At 40.7% G+C, this 21,976-nt stretch overlaps 1 protein-coding gene across 1 annotated transcript; it reads right to left on the bottom strand.

The window, feature by feature from the left end:
* Positions 1-6,660: 6,660 nt before the first annotated feature.
* Positions 6,661-20,083, bottom strand: LIN7C (lin-7 cell polarity scaffold C). Its single transcript, XM_075163285.1, has 5 exons — positions 20,014-20,083; positions 14,580-14,698; positions 13,377-13,448; positions 12,815-13,024; positions 6,661-10,251 (listed from the first exon to the last, which is right to left on the bottom strand). Exons 1-5 carry the CDS (start codon positions 20,048-20,050, stop codon positions 10,096-10,098), a joined length of 594 nt encoding a protein of 197 aa, XP_075019386.1. The 5' UTR covers positions 20,051-20,083; the 3' UTR covers positions 6,661-10,095.
* Positions 20,084-21,976: the final 1,893 nt, after the last annotated feature.

Genomic DNA, 21,976 nt, shown 5'->3' with positions numbered 1-21,976 from the left:
GCTGGAAATAGGTAACTACACAGGAAAGAAAAAGTGATTTAGGGCACAATAACTCATATGTAAGGTTACGTTTTAGCCCAATATTCATGTCAATCTGTATTCCATCTAGAAATTGTTGTACTGAAAGATGCTAAAACAGGCTTTAATTCATATCGTGCGTTTTATTCTAAAGGCAGTATGATATTCCACTGTAAGTAGAGTACAGCACTTGTCTTACTGCACGAAAGCAGGCGTAAGGCAGGAAGCATCGGGCACCTTCCCCTCCCGTCCGCCCCCACCCAAGCTAGCGATGGGCAGTCTGATCCCCCGGGCAGGGTCCCAGCTTCTCCTGCTTTCCGATGAATCCCCCCCCCAAAACTGCAGGTCGTTGGCAGGACCCCCCGGATGGGCAGACGCTGCGCACCCTCCTCTCTGTCCCACCACTGCCTCCCCCCGCTATCCTGGTTTAGATCTGAGCATCGCTTGACATTGAACGCACTTCATGGTAACTCAACGGGTTTCTGAGTTACACTGAGCTGATGGACCCTCACTCATTTTAAAGCAATGGGAATGATGGGTGCTAAAATGCCGGTGGGTCCTAGGTTTAAAAGTTAATTTCCTTCTATAAAATATTCATTACGGGCATGGCGCGATCAAGATTTTCTACAGACATTCTGGCATGGAATACTTTTAACGTTAAGACAAATCAAATGATAGCCAAAGTGAAATCAGCTCATGACCAGAAGGTTTATATATGACGAGCAAATACTTCGCAGGGAAGAGGTTACACAGAAGTACGTGTAATTCAGCGAAGGCAGAGCCACCGCCATTAGGAGCGGAATCGGGAAACAACCTGCAAGAACAAAGCCTGATGACTCAAAGCCGAGCCTACCCGATAGTTCAATTGCTAAAAAGGCAACATATATATCCAGTGTTACCTATTTTAAGCATTTTGGCATATTTCACAACATGTGGCCAGCTGAGCAGTAGCGAGCAGAGCGCTTTAGGTGGGAGGGCAGGCGGAGGCGGCGGGGGGGGGGGGGGGGGGCAAGGGGCCCCGGCAGCAGCTCTCCGACAGCCTCTAGCCAGGGCAAGCACTCGCCCAGCCCGCTCCGCCACCCGGGGAGCAGCTGCTGCTCTTTTTCCCGAGATCTTCCATAGGAGACAACAAGAATTTTATTTTTTAAGTCACGCAGCCTATTTTTAACCCTCTTTATAAGCCACTGAAGAGCTGACCAGTATAAAATTTAAGGGCAAGACACTTTACTAGAAATTAAAAAACCTAAACAAAGCAGTGCTTTAAGGGTGCAATCTGCTTTTGCAGAGGACCAGCTTAAGGATTATGTAGCTTTAAATCCTACTTAAACCCTATTTTGAAGAATTATAGTGGAGCCCAAGTAATGTAAAAGAGTAAACTTAACTTCAGTGATAAACTATTCCCAGAATATGCCCACGATCCTAAGCTGTTTAGCAAAATATTATTAAAGCTCCTGTGTTAAAGTGAATAAAATCCTTTTATTTAAGTTCTTTATCAAAGAAAACTTGATTTGATACATTACCTGCCATCACCACAGAATAACCCAAACGCTCTGGAAAATAAAATACATGTGGAGAAATACACGGGATCTTATAAGAGAATGATTAATCATAATGTAATAATTTGGTAACGAATGACTTTCAGTGCAGTGCTAACAAATGATTTAAGTCATAGATATGAGAATATCCCTGGTGAAGACCGAGGGGATACACTCCCCATAGGTTTGAATTTTCTGTTAGTATAAATTAACCCAATAACCTTCCCGGATGCGATGTAGCCGGATCTGGGAATCATGTTGCGCACATGCCAGGTACCTTATTTTGGCACGTTCTCCGAAATGACTGGGTCACGGCACAAGACTGATTTCTTCCTGTACGTGGAGCCTTGAAGATGAACAGAAGTGTTGGTTTTGTTTCGTTACAGCGCGCGATTCCTCATCGCCATCTAACGCTTTGTCTTTATTGTTCTCTCTCTCTCACTCAAGCGCCGCAGTGGAACAAAAAAATTATTTTTATTCATATTTTGAAGCAGTACAAACATTACTAATCTGTGAGTGCCTTGGCTTCTGTAGGATTGACTTTAGATTATCCTTTTGAAAAGCTCCTATAGTTACACGGCAACTGACCCAACGGGCTTCGGCAGAGTCCGTATTTCCAGAGCAACGGAGGAATCCCAGCCTTCTTTTAAGCAGTTTGTATCTTGTGGGGAGGAAGGGAAGCAAACTGCTAAGTAATTAAGATTTATCATCAAGTTGAGCTATCAGATACCAAACTATCTTCAAAATTTGGGGTATAAGCCTACACTTAGTCATTTTGGGCCTATTTTATCCTCCCTGCCAATTTTTTATCCTTGTCTGTTTTGCTCGCTGCTAAGTCATTCCCCCTAATTCCTGCCTGGCTTGCCATGCAGGGAGGTTCAAGTTCTGTAGCGTGAGGTTAATGCAAAGACGACTGCACCTGCAAAGCGAACCAAGAAGCTGCAAACGCCAGAGCACTATCGTCCGCCCGGGGAACAGTCCTGCTTTGAACTGGCAGATGAAGGGTTGTTGCGGTTCTTCTGCCAGGCGGCACCCCGCGCCAAGCCGGGCTTAACCCAAAGCTTGCCTTCGGTATTTGCAGATGGGGTGTACGCCGCAGAACAAAATCCAGACAAATAAATCCTTTAGAAGCCATGAGCGTTTCTCCACCTTGGCGATTGTTTGGAGGCAGCCAACTCAGTTTTGGAAATATTTTTGTGTTGTCTTCTCTGTCATTACATATTGAGAAGGGTATATAAAAGCTGAAGCAAATTCTTCAAGTTTGGAAATCACAACCAAGGCTAAAGGTCACAGCAGGTACTCCCGCTCCATTCAAGAACCGACTCACGCTGACACTGATCCCCTCCGAGGGGGCCAAGTACTTTTCAAAGATACTTTTGGTGGAGGGGAGCAAACCTACCAGCCACTGATGTGTCGCTACTTGGGACATATATCCGCTGGCCACCATACCAAGAATGGCCTAACACCACTGTATTAGTGCCTAGCAGCCAGACAGGACAGGGAAATTAATGTGAAAACTTTGGGGGACACCTAGGACAAAGCAACAAACCTATGTGGCAATGCTTGATAGATGACAGAAACTTCAAAGACACAACCATCACTTCGCATAAGTAACCGCAATCCTTTATCATCATGATCCTTTTGTTTTGTTTTTTTTTTTTTTTTTACTTACGTAGTTGCATTCTGCTTGTCTAATTAGAATTACTCTTGCTGTTTCATTTGGTATGTCCCCGCGTTTATCTAAAGCTGTTGCTGTACGTGGTTAAATTGCAGCGTGACCCACGTCTAACGCCAGCAGCAGCTCAGACAGACACGTTATACACGTTTCATACTTTCACGAAACAGCAACACAAATACAATTCCTTAGGGACTCCACGTTTATCATGGAGATGACCGAAAAAAAGCATGGCTACTGCAGGCTCTTGGCTTCAGTAAAATTACGGTCAGGAGCCTGCCAGAAAAATAACGAGTTTTAATACATGTACCAGAGTAGGTATTTCCATCTCAAGCCGTCTGCTCGTGCTGAGGGACAGGCTCACTTTTGTACTCCTCGGAGGACAAAAAAAAAAAAAATTTGCCCCAAATGAAATCGTAGAGGAAACTGCAAAAAGTCTTATTTCATTTTCTACCGTTGTTTTTTTTCCCCACTTCCCAGAAACACTTATCTTACAATACCAGCCACAAAACCTACAATTTCTTAGCAACAGATTGAGGCTCTCTGGAGCCAAACTATTTGTTCTGTGTTTGTACACTGCAAAATACAATAAGATCTCGATTCAAACCCGGGACTTCTAGGCGCTGCTGCAACGCCAGTAATACAATAAATCACTAACTTTTGCCTTTTACTTACAGCTACTTGAAGTAGGTGAAAGGCCTGATGACTTATTTCCCTGCTGTTAGCCATCCAGGCTCCAACACAGATTAGATTTTATTCAGACAATGCTACTGTACTGCTCGGGCAGAGAAGCTGAGCTGCGATTAGATAAGAACCACGTACAGGTGGTTTTACTTACCTTTGGAAGTACACAGCTCAGAAGTCTCGCGCTGTTCGGGAAGATGACTTCTTGTTGGTGGCGGTGGGGTGGTTTTGAGGTTTTTTCCCCTCTACACATCTATTTTCTAGATAGCCAAGGAGAAATCGGAAAGAAACATGGAAGAACGTATGTCTGAGTACCTATAACAGATGATATGATGGAAAAAATCCAGTAACTTCATACAAAAACCTGGGTAACTCTTACACAGCCATGTTTGCCTCTATGCTATCAAATCAGATGAACCAGCCAGGAAAACACACTATTTTTAAAAAACTGGTGAAACGAGGAGGGGGAAATTTACTTAGAGGGAGAAAACGACTGTTTAAATATCACCGTTTCTCACCAGGACACATCATTTCAGTGTAAGGTTTTGTAAGACTGAACACAAATGCCCAGCAATATTGGAACGTATCCATCTTACTCCAGCTTTTATATTAACAGAAGCCTTTCTATATAAGCAAGGTTTATCAATACATCAAACTATACAATTAACCAGACACAAAGGTCATACATGTATCTGGGGATCGTTCAGTTTGGAATTAATAGATCCAGTTTCCTAAGTCTTGCAATGCACAACAAGATTCCTTCATTTTTCTTTGAGGAGTGGGGAAGAAAAGATTAGTATGTGCCTGAGCGGGAGACTTTATTTTAAACCTTTTAAGCCTTTGTTACCAATAAAATACCCAATTTACTTAAAAAAAAAAAAAAAAAAAGAAACAAAAACCCCCAACAAACCCCAAAAAACAAAGGTGATGGATGCAGTTTGTTTTATTTTCCACGGTTATTTTGTCACTCTAGACCCAAGATGGGTCTCTAAAACAACAATACTAGCACATCAAAACTTCAAATTCAATGCTAATTTAATTTTAAAAGGTTTCCCTGGAACTTCTGCTGCAGTTTTCTTGGTTTGTTTTTTTACGATTAGAACTAGCTACCGATTTTATCCTGAGGCACACTTCCGAATTTCAGATGTCTTCTGTTGATTGTCTTAGCCTCAGACCCTCCAGGCTAAGGACAACTTCCCTATAAAAGTGAGCGCTGCAACCCAGGCTTTTCTCAAAAACCAGCTTTTAATCAGGACTTTACAAGAGACAGGATCACAGAAACCCAGACTGCTCCGTATCTTGGGCTTCCACGTAATTCCAATCCGTTTGTCTACCTACCACGGTCTCGCCCTTTCCCTGCACCAATGCAATTCCTTTGACCATGCGCTTTGCTTTTTGAGTTCACTTATGTCAATGGAAATAGACTCAGAAAACCCGACACAGAATTCAGCCGTTCCTGCAGGCTTACTGAACTGAAACGGCTCTGTACGTGGTCAAAAACCAGCAAATGCCAGCTCAAGCGAGTACGCATAATCGAGGACAAAAGGGTGACAGGCGTGCCAAGTTTCATCAGTTTATGCCAATATGGAGGCAGCCTCAGATACAGAGTTTGGCTTTTCCAAATTAGCATTTCTGGGTTTAAATTAAGATGAAAACACTTTTTGCATCCAGCATCAGCGTCCAGAAGAAATGACCAGAAAAGAGGAAAATAATTTTGCAGTAGAACCCTGAAGCTGCTTCTTTTATTTAGTTTAAGAGAAGTTTGGTTCCACTCAGTCCATGCATGTTTAAGGTGAGATATTAGCTTGGACAAAATACTTTTCCAGCTTGTTTGGATATTGACTGCTAGATCACAGTTGAAATCAGAAATAAAGTATGTTCCACCAACTTTTTCAGTTGTTTTAAAATCAGTTAAGCCTGTACTTGCAATGAAAAACATGAGGTAGATAAACTACTGGGTTCTTAAGTTATGAAATTACATTAACTTCGCTCAGTCTTTGGTTCAGTGCTACAAACCTTACCTTGAAACTCGTGTTTCTCTCTGTAAGTCTGAGCATATTTAGCAGAACAGAGATAGCCACTGCGTAAGGCAGATCACGGAAATGATATGATTTTAAAATAAAATTGAAAATGTGTTTTTATTTCCAGTTCATGTGTTATCAGTCCTCTACATCAAATAAAAATATTCATATAAATATTTTTGCATATATTTTCAATTCGCAATCCAGCCTACCTACATTAAAAAAAAGTCTTTTTACATTCAGAACTGAAGCATTTTCTCCTACCTTTATCTCAGTTCATAACTCCAGGCACATTTTTCTGAGGAGCTGACAACCTTACAAGGTCTTTAAACAAGGAATTACAGAAATTCAACATCTCATTACTTGAGATACTTGCTTCAAACAATTAAAAAAGATAATATCTGACTCAGAATAATATACATCATGTAAGTTCCTGCAGCTGAGACTAAGGAGGTCTCAAAAATGCAGGAGGTCCAAGGTATTACAGATACTTTATAGCGTTCTGATTTTCTTCTCTAACAAATCACAGAACATTGGGGGAAGGGAAGATCCATAAGCAATCAGGAGAACAAAATAATAACACATTTAAAGTTTTTCCTCTTCAGATGCCCACACACATGCAGGGTGTTTATGTAATGCCCTAGAGATATAAACACCCAATTACAGCAGTCTGAAAACAGTACTCAAAATGGAAAGTCAGAAGAAAAACGCACAAACACAACGCACATGAAATTTAACTTTTATTTTTCTGTGGATAAAACCCAAAGATCCCTCACAGCAGCAATAAATGCAGAAGTTATCTGCAGAAATGATACCTCTTCTTAATCTGTTTGCATACCCAAGTATGCCAAGGGTGTAGGGACTGCATATTAACACAGTACAGGCACTGCTCAGTAGTAACAGAGATCAAGTTTCTTGGCATATTTTAATCCATCCTTTCCTTAATATTATAGAGTTTTCATAGTATTAAAGATGACTGTTAATGAGTTGTCTGTTTATTGGATTTTTTTTGTTGTTGCAATTTAAAAACTTTTTATTAAATTCTACACATACAATAGATATACCTCTCCACATAGTAGTTGACAAACCGTATCCAAATACTACAATTCAGAATGAAAATGCTACTGCATTTAGCAGCTCTAGCTGCACTAGAGTAAATATTTCCGTAGAGTAACAAACCACACCTCTTTGTTCAGTAACACAAGGGGTACAGGTTTTAAAACGCACATTTCTATCTTGTATCCATACCTTTCTTTAATATATATATTTATATATAGCTCTAAAACAAATCTCTACTATTTTACAATTAAATTAAAACACATCCACAATTGGTCTAACTAGTGATTTTGGTCTCAATACATTAGTTGTTCCATAAAAATATACAATTCAACAACATGGTTGTATCAGTAACATGAGGCCTTTTGAAAGAGGCCTATGACAGATATCAACCACGCAATTCAGTGCTCAATGTCATCTAACTGATAAATATTTATACTGCATTTTCAAACTATCAGTAACTTTAAAATCCAAATTTCTCTTTGCAGGCTTACCATGCTTACAAACATGCAGAAAGCAATCACATTTCTAACTTGCCTGTAGCAATCACATTTTTTTCTTTTCCAACAGATAACTGACAAAGCACAAACTTCATGCTGTCATTTTTAGATCGCTAACCTTTTCCTTTCCTTCACATACTGAATTATTTCACAATGGATCATACCGCTCCATGTGAAAAGACTAGGGATTAGCCACATAGTAAGAACTGCACTTTTCAGTTTAAGCCTCTAAGAATCAAATTACTAACAGTCAATTAGGATGCACTCATAGCTGCCATACAAGTGAACAGACACCCAGTAGACAATCAAGTTAATTCTAGATATATACCAAAAGGTGAAGCTTTAAAAAAAAACCCAACCCAACCAACCCAAAACCCGAACTACACAAGTACAGCCTCAAACCTAGTAGATTCCAAGAAGTGGACCTCTGTCCAGAAAAAGTTTCTTCAAAATGGCACACAAAAACCATGCCACCATCAACCACGCTTGAGATATTAATCACTTACACCTGGAGACTTCCTTCTTACCACCACAGCACCATTCCACATAGCTTTATAGCAATGGTGATGTAGTATTTCTGTAGTACAAACAAGAACCCTCCAAGTCAGAAGCAGTCAGTAATAAAACCCCAGACAAGCTCACATGTCAGGCTAACCTGGCATATAAGCCTCAGAACATTTACTCTTATACATGTAATCATCAATAATTTAGGTACTAACTATTCCAAAACCAATACAGTCAGTCTGTAGATAAGACTACAACAGAACATACTAAAAAACACGAGAGGTATGACAGTTAAGATTAATATTTCTTTTAAACAGCGGAAAGTCAGGGAAACATCTGGAAATCTTTTGCACTGCATTAACATATCTTGTTTTTGAATATAAAAATACATCTAGAGAGTCAACCCAGAACTGCATACACAATTACGTTTTTCCCCTTACTGCTTTAAAATTAGTACAAAATAATATAAGTTACAGGAATGATTGTTGCAAATTTGTAAATGTCAGCTATTACAAAATCATTATGTGAGAACACCAACTGTAAATTATTTACAGGTGAGGTAATACAATTTCCAGAGTAACGAATTACGATTTAGCAGAAGTGTAAAAATAACCTACTCACCAAAACATTACAAAATCTGGTATCGTTATCAGCTACGCAGTAGATCATGATTAGGTTTTGTAGTTGATATACAACATATTCGTAAGAAAAGTGCCAAAATACTGCTACATAAGAATCTTTTTTTCCAAAATCATTCAGCAAAAAAACCTGCAGATTCTATGTTAAGTAATGCCAAAAGAAAACAGGAAAAAAGGGATGCCTACTGTAGAAATAAGTCTTATTAAATGGCTTTGAAAAATCTGTAAATTCACTTTCATGCTTAAAGGTCTGACATGAGAGAGGCTTACTAAAAAAATCAATAGAAATATCAACAGATATACTTTTTCTCAGGGCATCTTAGGCCATTTTAAAAGTACACATTCCTCTTAAGCTGTGAAACACATGGAGATTGAAAACATTCTAAAAATGGCTGAACTGCCAAGGGTTGTTGCAATCAGTGGCACAAAGTCCTGCTGGATGCCAGTCACTACTGTTGCACCCCGGGGGTCTGTTCTGGGGTCCATGCTGTTTAACATTTTCGTTAATAACACGGGTGACGGGACAGAGCACGCTCTCAGCGAGCCATTCAGAGGGACCTCGGCAGGCTGGAGAAATGGGCATACAGGAATCTCATAAAGTTCAGCAAAGGAAAGTGCAAAGTCCTACACCTGGGGAGGAATAACCCCATGCACCAGTACAGGCTGGGGGGCTGAGGGGCTGACCAGCCGCAAAGCAGCCTTGCAGAGAACGATACCAAGCCGACCATGAGCCACCGATGTACCCTTGCGGCAAAGAAGCCCAGCAGCCTCCTGGTCTGCATTAGGAAGAGCATTGCCAGCAAGCTGAGGGAGGTGATTCTTCCCCTCTGCTCAGCCCTGGCGAGACACAACTCAAGTGCTGGGTCCAGTTTTGGGCTCCCCAGTTCAATACAGACATGGGCATGCAAGAGCGAGTCCAGTGAAGGGCCACAAAGGTGATTATGTGATTGGAGCATCTGACAGTCAAGGAGAGGCTGAGAGATCTGGGATTGTCTAGCCTGGAGAAGAGAAGGCTCAGGGGTGATCTCACCAATGTGTGTAACTGCCTGATAGGGCATAGAAAGAGCCAGACTCTTCTCAGCTGCATCCAGTGACTGGACAAGAGGCAATGGGCATAAATGGAAATATAGGAAACTCCATCTAAACATAGGAATGGACCTTCGTCGTGGGAGGGAGATCAAAACACTAGAACAGGTTGCCCAGAGATCTTCTGAAGTCTCCATCTTTGGAGATGCGCAAAAGCCCAGCTTGTCACATTCCTGAGCAACCTGCTCTAGCTAACCCTCCTCTGAGCCGGAGGGCTGGACTAGATGATCTCCAGGAGTCCCTCCAACCTCAATCATTCTGTGATTCCATGAATAGGACAGTGTCTTTTGTAGCCCAGGCATTGGATCAACTGAGTCATAAAGCAAACTATAAAATGTAAATGGAATATATTTTCTCTTTAAGTTATTGCATACAACGTTAATTTTGCTGCCTGCGTTTTGCCGATCTCATTTTTTCAAATCTCGACTCCATTTCTTCCAGGACCTTTGGCGTGTATCGCACAACTAATTTAACCTTTCCTTGAGCTGCCTTCAGCAGTTCTACTGCTTTTTCATGGTGTTCACCTTCGACACTCTGCAAAGCATAAACCATTAAGTACAATATTAGTAAAAAGACATGCTGAAAACCGATCTTTTTCATTCTTTGTACAACTTCTATACAATCAAATATTGAAGTATTCTAGTTTGAAGACTGCACAAGGACAATGTCACCCAAGTTCAGGATTTATTCTTCAGCAAATCAATAAGAGGTGATGATAAATATACTAATTAGTATTAACAAAAGAGCAGTGCAAAACTTTTGGTTAGGTGTATGCTGAACAATTACATTCTGTATTTACATACAGTAAGTGAAATAAGGATAACATTAGGCAATTATGAAATTACACTTAAAAATCAACAACTTCAGGAGGACACTTATTTAAAATTCAAGATTGTTTATCTTCTTTCAGCATGCATTTTAAATTCAGTAGTCATCCTCAATTTGCCTAATAAGTTGCCACAGACAACTGCAAGATAGCTGCCTTCTTGATGTTATCCTGTGTTACGACAAGGCAAAACAGTGCATACCGGGCACCTGCAACAGAGCAGCTAACATACAGTGTGTTGCTTATCTTAGTGCTCCACACGTCTCTCAGTAAATGCAAGGTATTCAAGATAATTTCCTCTAAACTGATTAAGAACAGTCTAACCCAACTCAGTAAGAACAGAATAAAAATACTTTCCTAGAACAACTCTCGGAATTTATTAGGGTTATATTAGATTCATCTAATTACAAATTTTAAGCAACAATTCTCAACAACTGCATCCAAATATACATTCCTGGAGAGCATACATTTTATCAGCAAAACTTATTTCTCCCAAACTTATTAAACACAATGACGGGACTACCCCAAGCCTACCTCCCACTGGTGCTATTAGAAGCTAGAAGGCAGGTGATGTACCTGTTGATTGGAGGGTTTCCCCGTTACTATAAAGTTACTTACAGAAAGAAAGACAACAGTTAAAAAAACCCAAGTTATTTCTCTTCTATCAGAATTAGACAACACATACATTTGAATGTTTTCATTTTTGTTATTCAAGTGGATGTGTAGGCTGTTCTGTTTAAAACTGGTGATAAAAGCTTTGTAAAGTTCTACGTTTAATGTATCAAAACACCTAAAATTCTGGAGTACACTCAAAATCTCCCAGCTGAAAAAAAAAAAACTTGTTTTAAGGCACATTCACTGCAGTTTTGGCAGTGGCAATTTTTTTTAGAGTATTAAATTAGAAATTACAATGACAAGAAAATGCCTGTCATATGTATTAAGATGACAGGATTCCATCTGTAAACATCAGAAGACGATTCTTCTGAGACCACATTAGCATTCTCAACATAGAGAGTGTTTTATGCACTCTCTCACTGTATTCTTACAATGGCTACATATATTTATACATGCGCAGGCACACACACGCAGTCATTGTTCGCTGTACCAACTGGCTGATGATCAGGTTCGCTTTGGGGTGGAGTGGTGGTTTTGTTTTCTTTAAGAGGGTCTGTGGGTGAGGAAGGCCTCATCTGAAGACAGTTCTACACCTGTCCCTCAATGCTTCAAAATAACAGGAAGGCTAGGCCAAGGACGGTTCCATCACTACGGCCATGGTTTCTCTTACATCTCCTGAAAAGGACAGTTGGACTCCCCGGTAATAGTCAGGAGCCCAGCATGTCAGAGATCTGTGCTAGCAGGGACTTCCCAGAGTACAGACACCCAGTAAGTCTCTAGTCCTTTCATGTGTCAAAAAAACCAGCTCGTGTTAAAGAGCACAGGATTTCACCCGACCCTCAGTCTTAAAATAAAATCGGGTTTCCAGATGTAATTATGAGAATTCGTTAGTTTTAAGCTAGCATACAGCTTCTCTGTAACTAAAAGCAAGAGTTTGAGAGATATTTACATGCATTTGACTAGCAGCTGCCTTAAGTCAAAGCCTGTCCATAGCCTCCTCTTTCCAGTCACTCTGTGTTTTGCTTTTTGTATTGTAATTCTTCAGAAGAGGATACTTACTAAAAATAAATACCCACAACAGCACTTTAGAGATATACCCCTTAAAATATGACTCTGTTTTTGAATCACAGTATACTTAAGTGGAAGGAAAAAAAATACCACATAACTGAAGATAACACCATCTTGTAGTTCCACCTTATTACAGCTTTCATTATGCAGTAGCATTTTTATTGGGAAAATGAGAATCTGATCAGTCTAACACAACATAGATAATTTACTACTTACCTTAGAAGGTGCAGAGAGCTATATTAATTAAAATCTGCATCATGAAACTTGGATGGAAGAGGAAGCCATAATGGCAGTTTAATACTACTTCACAAAACAATACTTCGACTAGATTTATACAACCCCTCAGAATCTGAAATACTGACATAAATAGCACAGTTCCCAGTTGAGACAGATAACCAAAGCATAATCCTAGAACTCTCAATGCACACAACTCTACAGAAACCTAAGCAAGTTGTTCTTGCAAGGACAAAAAGAAACTATTTTGCCAAGATTAAAAGACGACACCGAGCTTGTGCCATGTATATTCTCTGTATGCCCCCAAGTGGAAACAAGTAGTTACTGCTACATAAAGTGAAAACCAATTCCTACCACTCCGTTTACAGAAAGCAGCTGGTCTCCACGTTTCAGGCCTCCATGTCTATCAGCTATACCGCCAGGGATAATTCGAGAGATATAGATCGGAGAATTTTGTTCTTTGCCTCCCATAATGTTGAATCCAAGACCTTCTTCGGTTTTGGGTAGTTCAACCACTCTGGGATGGGAATGACCTTCACTGGCAGCAAATGCAGCTACAGTGGCCTGTAAGAAACAAGATTTTCCTATTTATAAGAAATTAAATATAGACCCCTTAGCTAGACACAGTGAGCAGGCTGAAAAAGTATTTTTATCTCGAAGTACTTAAATATTAAGACAAATGAGATTAATTCCCTAGACACCAACACCAGCATGAAAAAATTAGAACTCCAAGAATAAAATTAAAATGGAAGAAACTTAAAAATAACAAGTTTCTTGTTATACCTTTTAATAACCCGTTAAGCTTATCCATTTTATCAGACATCTAGATAATATCCTTCTGAATTTTAAATAGCCTTCTTCTGCTTCTGAAGTAACAAACTACTGCATTTTACATAAGTTACAGTTTGGCTTTTACCTTTGCTGTTGCATTAGCTCTAACTTCTGGGCTACTGCTGATATCCACAGTTTCGTATACGTGTTCATACACCTTTAGAGACAAAACAGTTTAAGTATGTGGAAAACAGGTATTTTCCTGCTTAGATAATACAACAAAATATCAGGTACAAGTTAAAAATGTGTAAATTAAAAAGTACACACCTCTAATAAGAAGTTATTCCCTGATTCACTACAAGGTGTCAAGCGACAATCTAACAGACTATGAAGAAACAACTCTCTCGGAATCTTTATTGCTTAGTTAATCCATGCATATCTAGGTCTCAACCTAAATCTTCCCTCCTTCCACAGCATTCAGACCTCACCATTAATTTAGAAGTGCTTATGGCTAGTCTAACACACCTGACTGGAGACATGGATGACTACCTTCTCTTGTTTGATTCAAGCTGGAACTCTTCAATAAGGATGCATGCAAAATCACTTAAGCACAGCTCTTGAAAGTTCTCCCAACAACCCAGCGCTCCCCCCAAAACCCCGTATTTTCCTTCAACTGATGCAACTGACCGAGTATCTTAAGAAAAAACGGTATCAAAACCACAAAGGCAGTAAGAATACTAATGCTAAGGAGATGCTTACACTGAGAGCTAACCCACATCCTCACATCTGCCTGCCAATCATTTGGACTTGCTAAGCAATAAACACATTGTCCTCGATAGGATGAAAACATTAAGATGACACCCGTGTTTACAAACAGATCTTTTAAATCATTCCAGGTGTTATCATCAGTGGTAGCACCAACAGCGATAGCAGGGCATATTCAATCACTTAAAAATCTCCGACAGAGTATCTGCAATGAAGATGAGGTTGTGCAAGGCTCCACCTCGAGATGATGCACAAGGTGACGTGGATTTGTCTTAAAAGAAACAGAGGCAATTCCTACTTTGTCCATTCTTACATTCCAAGAGGATAACAGCCTGCTAGCCGCCGGTAAGGACAGACTCTCAAAATAACCTCTAAAAAGTGATTTGCTCCTGAGCCATTATTTAATACACCTATACTATCCCAAATTATCTTCTTTTGAACTTTTAAAAATAAGTCTTGTTCTGTTAAGCTCTGCAAGTCAAATTCAGCTTTTAGAAAGAACAAAATCAGATTATTGCACTGAACACAAAAAGGAAAATGCATAACATACTGTATTGTAACTGCTTAGACCAAGTTAACTTACCTCCCTTACAGCATTACAGAATTCACTTTGAAGGACCCTTTGCAAAGCCTGTAGCTTTTGTGGTGGCACTTCTCCACTTCTCTGTAATTTTTCCAGCAACTCAATTGCTCTGCAGATGTCTACAGAAAAATAAAGCACTATTAATGAGGAATGCCTGAGGAAATTCAAGGGGGGTTTTTTGTTTCAGTTTTTTTTTTTGTTTTAAATTAAGTTAATGGAGCAGTCTATGTGTGTGTGTGTGCACTTGTATATACCTTAAAACTATGCATTAGTTTCATTTCTCCCATAAAACTATAGATCTACAAAATGTCACAATAAAACACTGTATTTTCCCACTATTTTTAAGTCAACCACAGCAATCCAACCCTGCAACATATCTGGAGGTATCACTGCCATATGTATATTTCAAAGACAAACTGATTTTTTCTTGAAGTTTAAATCAGGCTGAAATATTTCACTGATGTATACACTATCAACACTTCCTATGCATAACTTCATAATTTATCTACTGCTGCATGGATAGCATTTTGTTAAAACCAGCTAGAATATTGTCAAATATGCTAACATTCCTTTTATATTCAAAAAATTAGTTCAACAAGAGTACACTCGATGCTTTCCCTACAACAGGGCTGAGAACTGGCTGACCTATTTTTTTTCCAAAATGCTCAGAAAACCAACCAAACTCCTTTTGATATTCTCAGTTGAGACAAAATATCTCTGTAGTCTAGAATCCTCAACCCCAAACCTCTTTGTCCCAGTTCCTAGAAATTTGTTCCTAAGAAATCACGTTGTCCGTATTCTCATAAATGCAGATGCTGCTTTGTGAAACTGTGAATGAATCCCTGTGAAGGATTTGATTCCAGACCAGTACAACTCAAGATGGGCATCAAACGTGACATCAAACGCTATGTGACATGCTCCTGGCGAGAGCTCTACAAGAGTAGAATACATTAATATCCTGCACTTGGATTTCCAAAGTGTTACATTAGTGATGATTCTGAATCACGCAAGTCCTTGAACAGTAGAAGAACAGCCTCTCAGAAAAGCAGATAGAAAGGATTACCTTCATTATCACAAAGGCAAAGCAGCAGTGATTAATCTACTATACAAATAAGGCACAGATTATTTTAGAAAAGGATGAAGTCCAGGACACTGCTATATCCAAAACACATTACTTCCTTTTTTCAGTAATTAACCTTTAGTCAATTATTTTTCATGTGAATGCACGTCTACTCAATGGCACCATGTCAGCACAGGAGACATGCAAGAACCACGAACTTCTCCTAAATGCCAAGTGTAAGAAGAGAGACTGTACGTAACAGGATGAAAAACAACTGGGCTGTATGTTCTGAAATCAAGGTGAAGTGCACTGGCCAGAGACAACCCACAGTTATGTTCTGTCCGCTTCCGTAAATTATCAGTCAGATACCTCTTACCGACTACTACACCGAGATCAGGTGGTGCACTCAATTAAACAAGGCACGACTTCACCTCACAGACTGGCCATCCACCAGCAGTTAAAGCTGTGTCTGTATCACGGTCTGGAAACAAACCTTTCACGGAAGAACATCCAAGTATTACCACTACAGCCACAAGACACAAATTATTTCAGATCAGAGTTAATGTTTCTACGTGCCGTGAGAACCTGGCATTTTTAAGCTTTACAAGCATCAGGCATCTAAAGCAAAGAAATATCAAAACCTAAACTTTAGCTATTACTAATCCCAAGTCTACAGAGAACTCATTTTACACAGGCATGCATATTCGCTATTTGTACAACAATTACAAAATGAAAAAAAAAAAGCTTCTACAGCTTTTAATTTCCTAACACGCATTTTGTATTTTACTTAACATACAAAATATTTGATGAAATTGTAGAGATTCTAGATGTGATTGTTTCTTTCAATCTTTTCATGATGCAAAAATCACACATATTCTTAGTAATCTTTGTGTTCAGCAACAGCAGTACAAATGATCTTAATTTCATGAAGTCTTGCACTGAACAGCTTGAAGTAGAATGATCAACAAATAGCAACAGCAGCACTTCCAACCCTGCAACACTCCATATATTAATGAAAAAAGTCTAGTAAGTATGTAAATTACAATACAGCTACCGTTTAAATACTTGCAGATGTTTGCAGGCAAATGACTATTTCATGCACATAAAGAGTACAGTTCCACGCAGCCGTTCTCGAGCCTGTGGTCCATGAACCATGTTAAGCTGTAAGGTGCATGAACTTGTTATCTAACAGTTTGATTAGGATACTGCAAGAAATTTTGAAGGGTGACAGCAATCTACCGATCCAAAGAATAGCTGCAGAAATCAAGACTCCAGAACTCCATTTTCTAATTTCTCCTCTTTTTGGACCTCCATGTTTCATCAATAAACTAGATATATTTCCTACCTGGATCTCCCAAGAGCCAAAATGTTTAACTACATAGCATTTCATAAGGCAAAATTGGCTAGTTTGGGAACCAGCTGTGTCTTTCATAAAGCGTAGATTAAGAGGACAGAATCAGCTTGTCAAAAAGTGACTGGGATACACTGAACTGGATTTCTTTTAGATGAAACTAAAGCAGAAGATGCACTTTAATAAAAAAGGGCTTTTAGATCAAAAGACCAAGCTGCTGCTGTAAACTAAAAACTCAAAGCAGATAAACACAGCATGAAAGTTGGGTCCTCAGTACCCTGCAGATCTCCTATTATCACACTGCACCTCTTGCTCAGATAGACACAGGCAATGCGGACACTTTTTCCCAACAGTTGTTTTGTTTTACCCTGTTGACAGGACCCCATTATATCAGTCTGAAAGTGAAACGAGCACAACTTTCTCATACTGAACTGCATTAGGCACTATTAGTCAAAAGCTAAGATTCAATCTCTCCCAGCAACACTGCTTTGGAAAGGAACTAGTTTGGCTGGGAACAGGTTGCAAAACACACCTCCTGTGCCCGGAGAAGGAAAGATTGTGGACTGCTCTGCTGATGTAGTTTGCTTCCTCCTCAACTACTGCTCGGGGTATGGTCAGCTGAAAGCTGTCTTCCTTGCAGTATTAACACTGTAGTTGGGCCAACTGTTCAGAACCAGAGACTGAAATGAACACTACATAATTGTTTCCGTGATGGATTTCAACAAGGAACGATGTAGAAATAACTCCAGAGGTAGGTGATTAAAAAAAACATAAGCCTCATTGTAAAATGGAATCCAGACATAATTACGAATTTTATCTTCTTTTAACTTTTTCGTCCTTTTTCAATCAGTTGCCTGTTATTCACAGATCATTTTTTGTGATCACAGGATACTAGATCGAAGTTTGAAAAAAAGATACATTTAAACAAAAAGAATGTGGGGAAAAAAGCCAGCAAGATGCCACCACTCCAAGCATATGTGTGAACACAACACAGAAAGAGGAAAAAGGCAGCGTCCTCATAGATACTCCTGATTAACCACCTCCGCTGCTTATGTTCAAATAGTCTGGATTCCTAAGGTGTATGTAGAGCTATCACACATCACCACCAAACCATAAGAATAACTTTGAAAGGTTAAATGTTTTTTCATCCGTGCACTCCAGTGAATTTGGGAGGTGGTGTTTGCAATACAGCTTAGAAGAGAGAACAGACGGGAAGAATTTTCAATTGCCCTGATGGTAAGCATATGGTAACCATTTAAAATCAGCTAATTTTCTACACTATTCTCTCTTTTCTTATGCTATATGCCAACAACATTAGTGATGTTCACTTTCAAGCTGATGATGATTCATCATCAGGTTATCTGCAGTCAACCCCATGCAATTAACAGAGGTTATTTATTTCTGTAAATAAAGCTCTTGCTCTTGTAGGTCCATTATACTGTGCTTCCTTTTTCTTCTTTTCTTAAAAAGACCAATATGCCAGAAGACTAAATAGCTCCTTTGTTCCACTGATCCCTAAGTAACTCTGCAGATTTGTTTGTTTTCATGGACAGAGCATAGTGGCAGGGTAATGAGGTGGAGGAAGATGCTGCCTGAGGTTTAACTCAGCAGACCTACCAAGGGCAACTAATCCACTGCCAAAGCAGCTGCCCTAATTAACTGAGCTGCAGAGTGGGAAGAAAAGTTCTTACATAAGTCACTATTTACAGGCCTTCCCTCACACATTACAAGTGCTTCACTTGTGGAATGGGAAGGAGGGTTAGGCAAATAGAAAAACTGAATTCTGTGGTAGGTAACACGTGATAGTAGCAAACACAATACAGTGGGTATATACAGTGTGTTATACATCTACAAAAAAGCATCCAGCACTGTGAGCAAAGTGGTGGTCCCAATGGAAATGGCAGTGGGAAAACAGACGGTTCACCCAATCACCTACACTCCACTTAATTGCTTTCCTTTTCAAGAACAGGATTTCTCATTCTCAGTATTCTTTTCCCATTTAAATTCCATCTTCCCATCCCCATTTTTCTAAATACACACTAATAAACCCATCATATATACTGTTATACAGGCATGTGTTCACTGAGCTACCGTGGAGCTTGCACGGTTCTGAAGAACCACCCTGAAAGAAGTTTATCATTGTTTCTTAAAAGCCCTGGATAAAAGACACAAATATACTATAGAAAAAATACACAACTAGGTTTTGTATTTTATCTGTTGCCCTACTAATTCTAGTTACACACCGCACAGTATTAACAACATACATTAAGACTATAAACTGGAAAATCGAGATGAAAACATAAATGTGAGAAGGTAATAGAGTTGAGCAGAATCATGAACAAGCGTAGAGGGACTCCTGCATGTGTCAGTTGTCTTCTATAACAACAAGTAAATTATTATTGCTAAGACACCGCCCAACAGAGTCAACTTAAAGCTAAGAATTCAGCTGTGTTCAAGATTACGTTCTCCCAGGAGAGAAACAGAAAGAAGGAGTTAGCAGGTTGAGTTAAGAGCTGGCAGAAGTGTTGACACTAGCAAAGGCACAGCAGACACATCTACAGAAGGTGTAGAGGGCGAGGGCATCCATAGGAACCCAGCCCCAAACTGAAACGCGAGGAAAAAATCTTCGGGGGCTGCACAGAGAAAAGCCGAAGCAGCAAGTCCCACCAGCACACCGGAACACCCGGGGCGAAGGGAAACACCTTCGAAGCAGCCACCGCATGGCTGCTCTCCGGCCGTCTCCGGGAGAGAGGCGCCGCTCGGCGCCCTGCGGCGGGCCGGAGAGGGCAGCACCCCCCTCGCCTCCTCCGCGGCACGGCGGTGCGCCGCTCCCTGAGGCCTCAGGCCGGGGGAGGCGGGGGGACGGACGGGGAAAGACCGTCGCAGGGGCTCGGGCCAGACGCCCGGCGACGCGCCCCAGGGCCGGGCCCGGGCAGCGGGTGGACCAGCAGCTCCACCGCCCCAGCTCGCCCGCGGCAGAAAGCGGTCAGGAGCGCCCGTCCCTCGGCCAGAGCCGCGCTCACCTCGCTCCAGCCGCACCGGCTCGCCCAGCGCCGCCATCTTCTCCTCGCTGCGGCCCGCACGGGAAGTGACGCGGCGCTGCCGGAAGGGCCGCGGGGGGGGGGGGGGGGGGGCTGGCGCCGATAGGGGGCGACATGGCGGCCCTGGTCGCGATAGCGGTGTTAATCGCGGTGGCAGCCTGCGGCTTCCTCGTGGGCGGCAGCGAGGTGCCCACCTCGGATGTGCAACGGCGTACCGGCCAGCAGCGGGTCCGGGCGGAGGCGGGCGGCTGCCTGCCGCCCGAGGTGTGGCGGGACGTGGTTCCCTCGGCTGCGCCTTTCCCCGGCGCCAGCCAAAACCAGGGCAAGTTCGCGAGAAAATGCCCTCGCCGGGTTTGTGTTTTTTTCACCCCTTAACATTACTGAGGACTCTTTACAGGCTAAAAGCACCGCACAGGGAGTACGTATCTTTCTGTGCACCCTGAGGGCCCCTATATATATACATACCCTTCTGCCTGTGGGGAGTGCGAAGCGTGGGCTTTACGTTTCATGTTTGGCATCCATTTAATCTGTGCGGGGGGCTATGGTATTGCATTTACCTGCTGTATTAAATCGATGCAAGTACAAATATGACATGCTTGCTCTGTGAGGCATTTTCTGGAAAAGAGTAGGAGACTACTTCAGGACGTGTATTTATATACTCTTAATTTATTCTAAGGGTATAACTCTTCATGTTCGGCTTTGATTCTGTCTGCGATTTGTATTTTTTGCTTTGAAAGAGAATAGTTCTCAACAGGTCTCAAAGCGTCTGCTAATGTGACAGTGATGTACTCTCTCCTTTCCCCGATTCATTTTCATGCCAGTTCCTCTCAGTTTGAAGGATGCTGCGTGTGCATTTCAATGAAAAGGTCATATGAATGGAATTTTTTAGGTGAACAAAATTAAATCCTCACAGACTAGTTTCCAGCGAGAAAAAGCGTTTTAGCAGCTGGAACCGTAGAATGTTTCTGGAATAAAATCCAGATGTTTCTATCACAGTGGTGCAGGAACTACCATTCTGTTACACGTGATTGAAATTTTAAATACCCTGCTCTGACTTTGGACATATGAGCCTATGGAGAAAAATGAGTGTTCAGCAATTTTTCATAAATCTTAAGATTTTTCCAAAAGACGTATGATAAGAGTACCTTTAAAGTTGCATGATTCTGACTTCAGCAAAGACTAAAGATTCAGAAGTGAAAGCAGCTGCTTTAACTTTCCTGTAGACCCAGTGAACTGGACAATGACGTTATGAGAACAAGAAAATCTGAAAAGCAAATTTTATGTAGTGCTTCCACTGTCTACTTTATAGCACTGTTCAGCTTAAACCATATTGCTCCAGGAATTTGCGCTGATTTATACCTGCAGAAAAAAAAACACAACAAAGTTTGGGTTTCTAATTTGTGATCTGTGAAGAATGTTGATAATGTAATAGTTACTTGGTTTTGTTTGTTCTTTGTTTCCAATGGTTTTGTTTGTTCTTTGTTTCCAAAAGGGAACTTACTTTCTCTTTTACTTGAGAAGGCTTGGGTTTTTTACACCAAAAGTTCTGTGGATAGCAGGAAAACTAGTGGGGTTATAATCTTACAAAAGAATGGAAAAGAAGCAGTCAAAGTGACCACTTACTCTGTTTGGTGTTTGCTTTTTTGTAACACTCATGGAATTCAACCAACTGAAAAATACCTGAGAGAAAGAAAACTTTGGTATAAAATTTGACATTGCTGTCCGTTTTAATAAAAAAGCTAGAAGTTGGCATGTACGCCTTTTCTGTGTCCTCCAGAAGAACCAAAAAATTACAGGCTTGATATTCCAGTGGAAGAAGTGGAATGCCAGTGCAGGACCACTATGGAGGGAAGGAAAATAAGGCTACAGATTATATAGAAAAAGAAAAAAGTTTGAATACCCATTTGCTTTTTCCTTTCTGAGGTATTGCATTTAAGTGCATTGC

This window comes from Calonectris borealis, chromosome 14 (assembly GCF_964195595.1).
Source record: "Calonectris borealis chromosome 14, bCalBor7.hap1.2, whole genome shotgun sequence".
Taxonomy (NCBI): Eukaryota; Metazoa; Chordata; class Aves; order Procellariiformes; family Procellariidae; genus Calonectris; species Calonectris borealis.
Note: the sequence above shows the minus strand (reverse complement) of the source record. Positions and strands in the feature narration are given on the sequence as shown.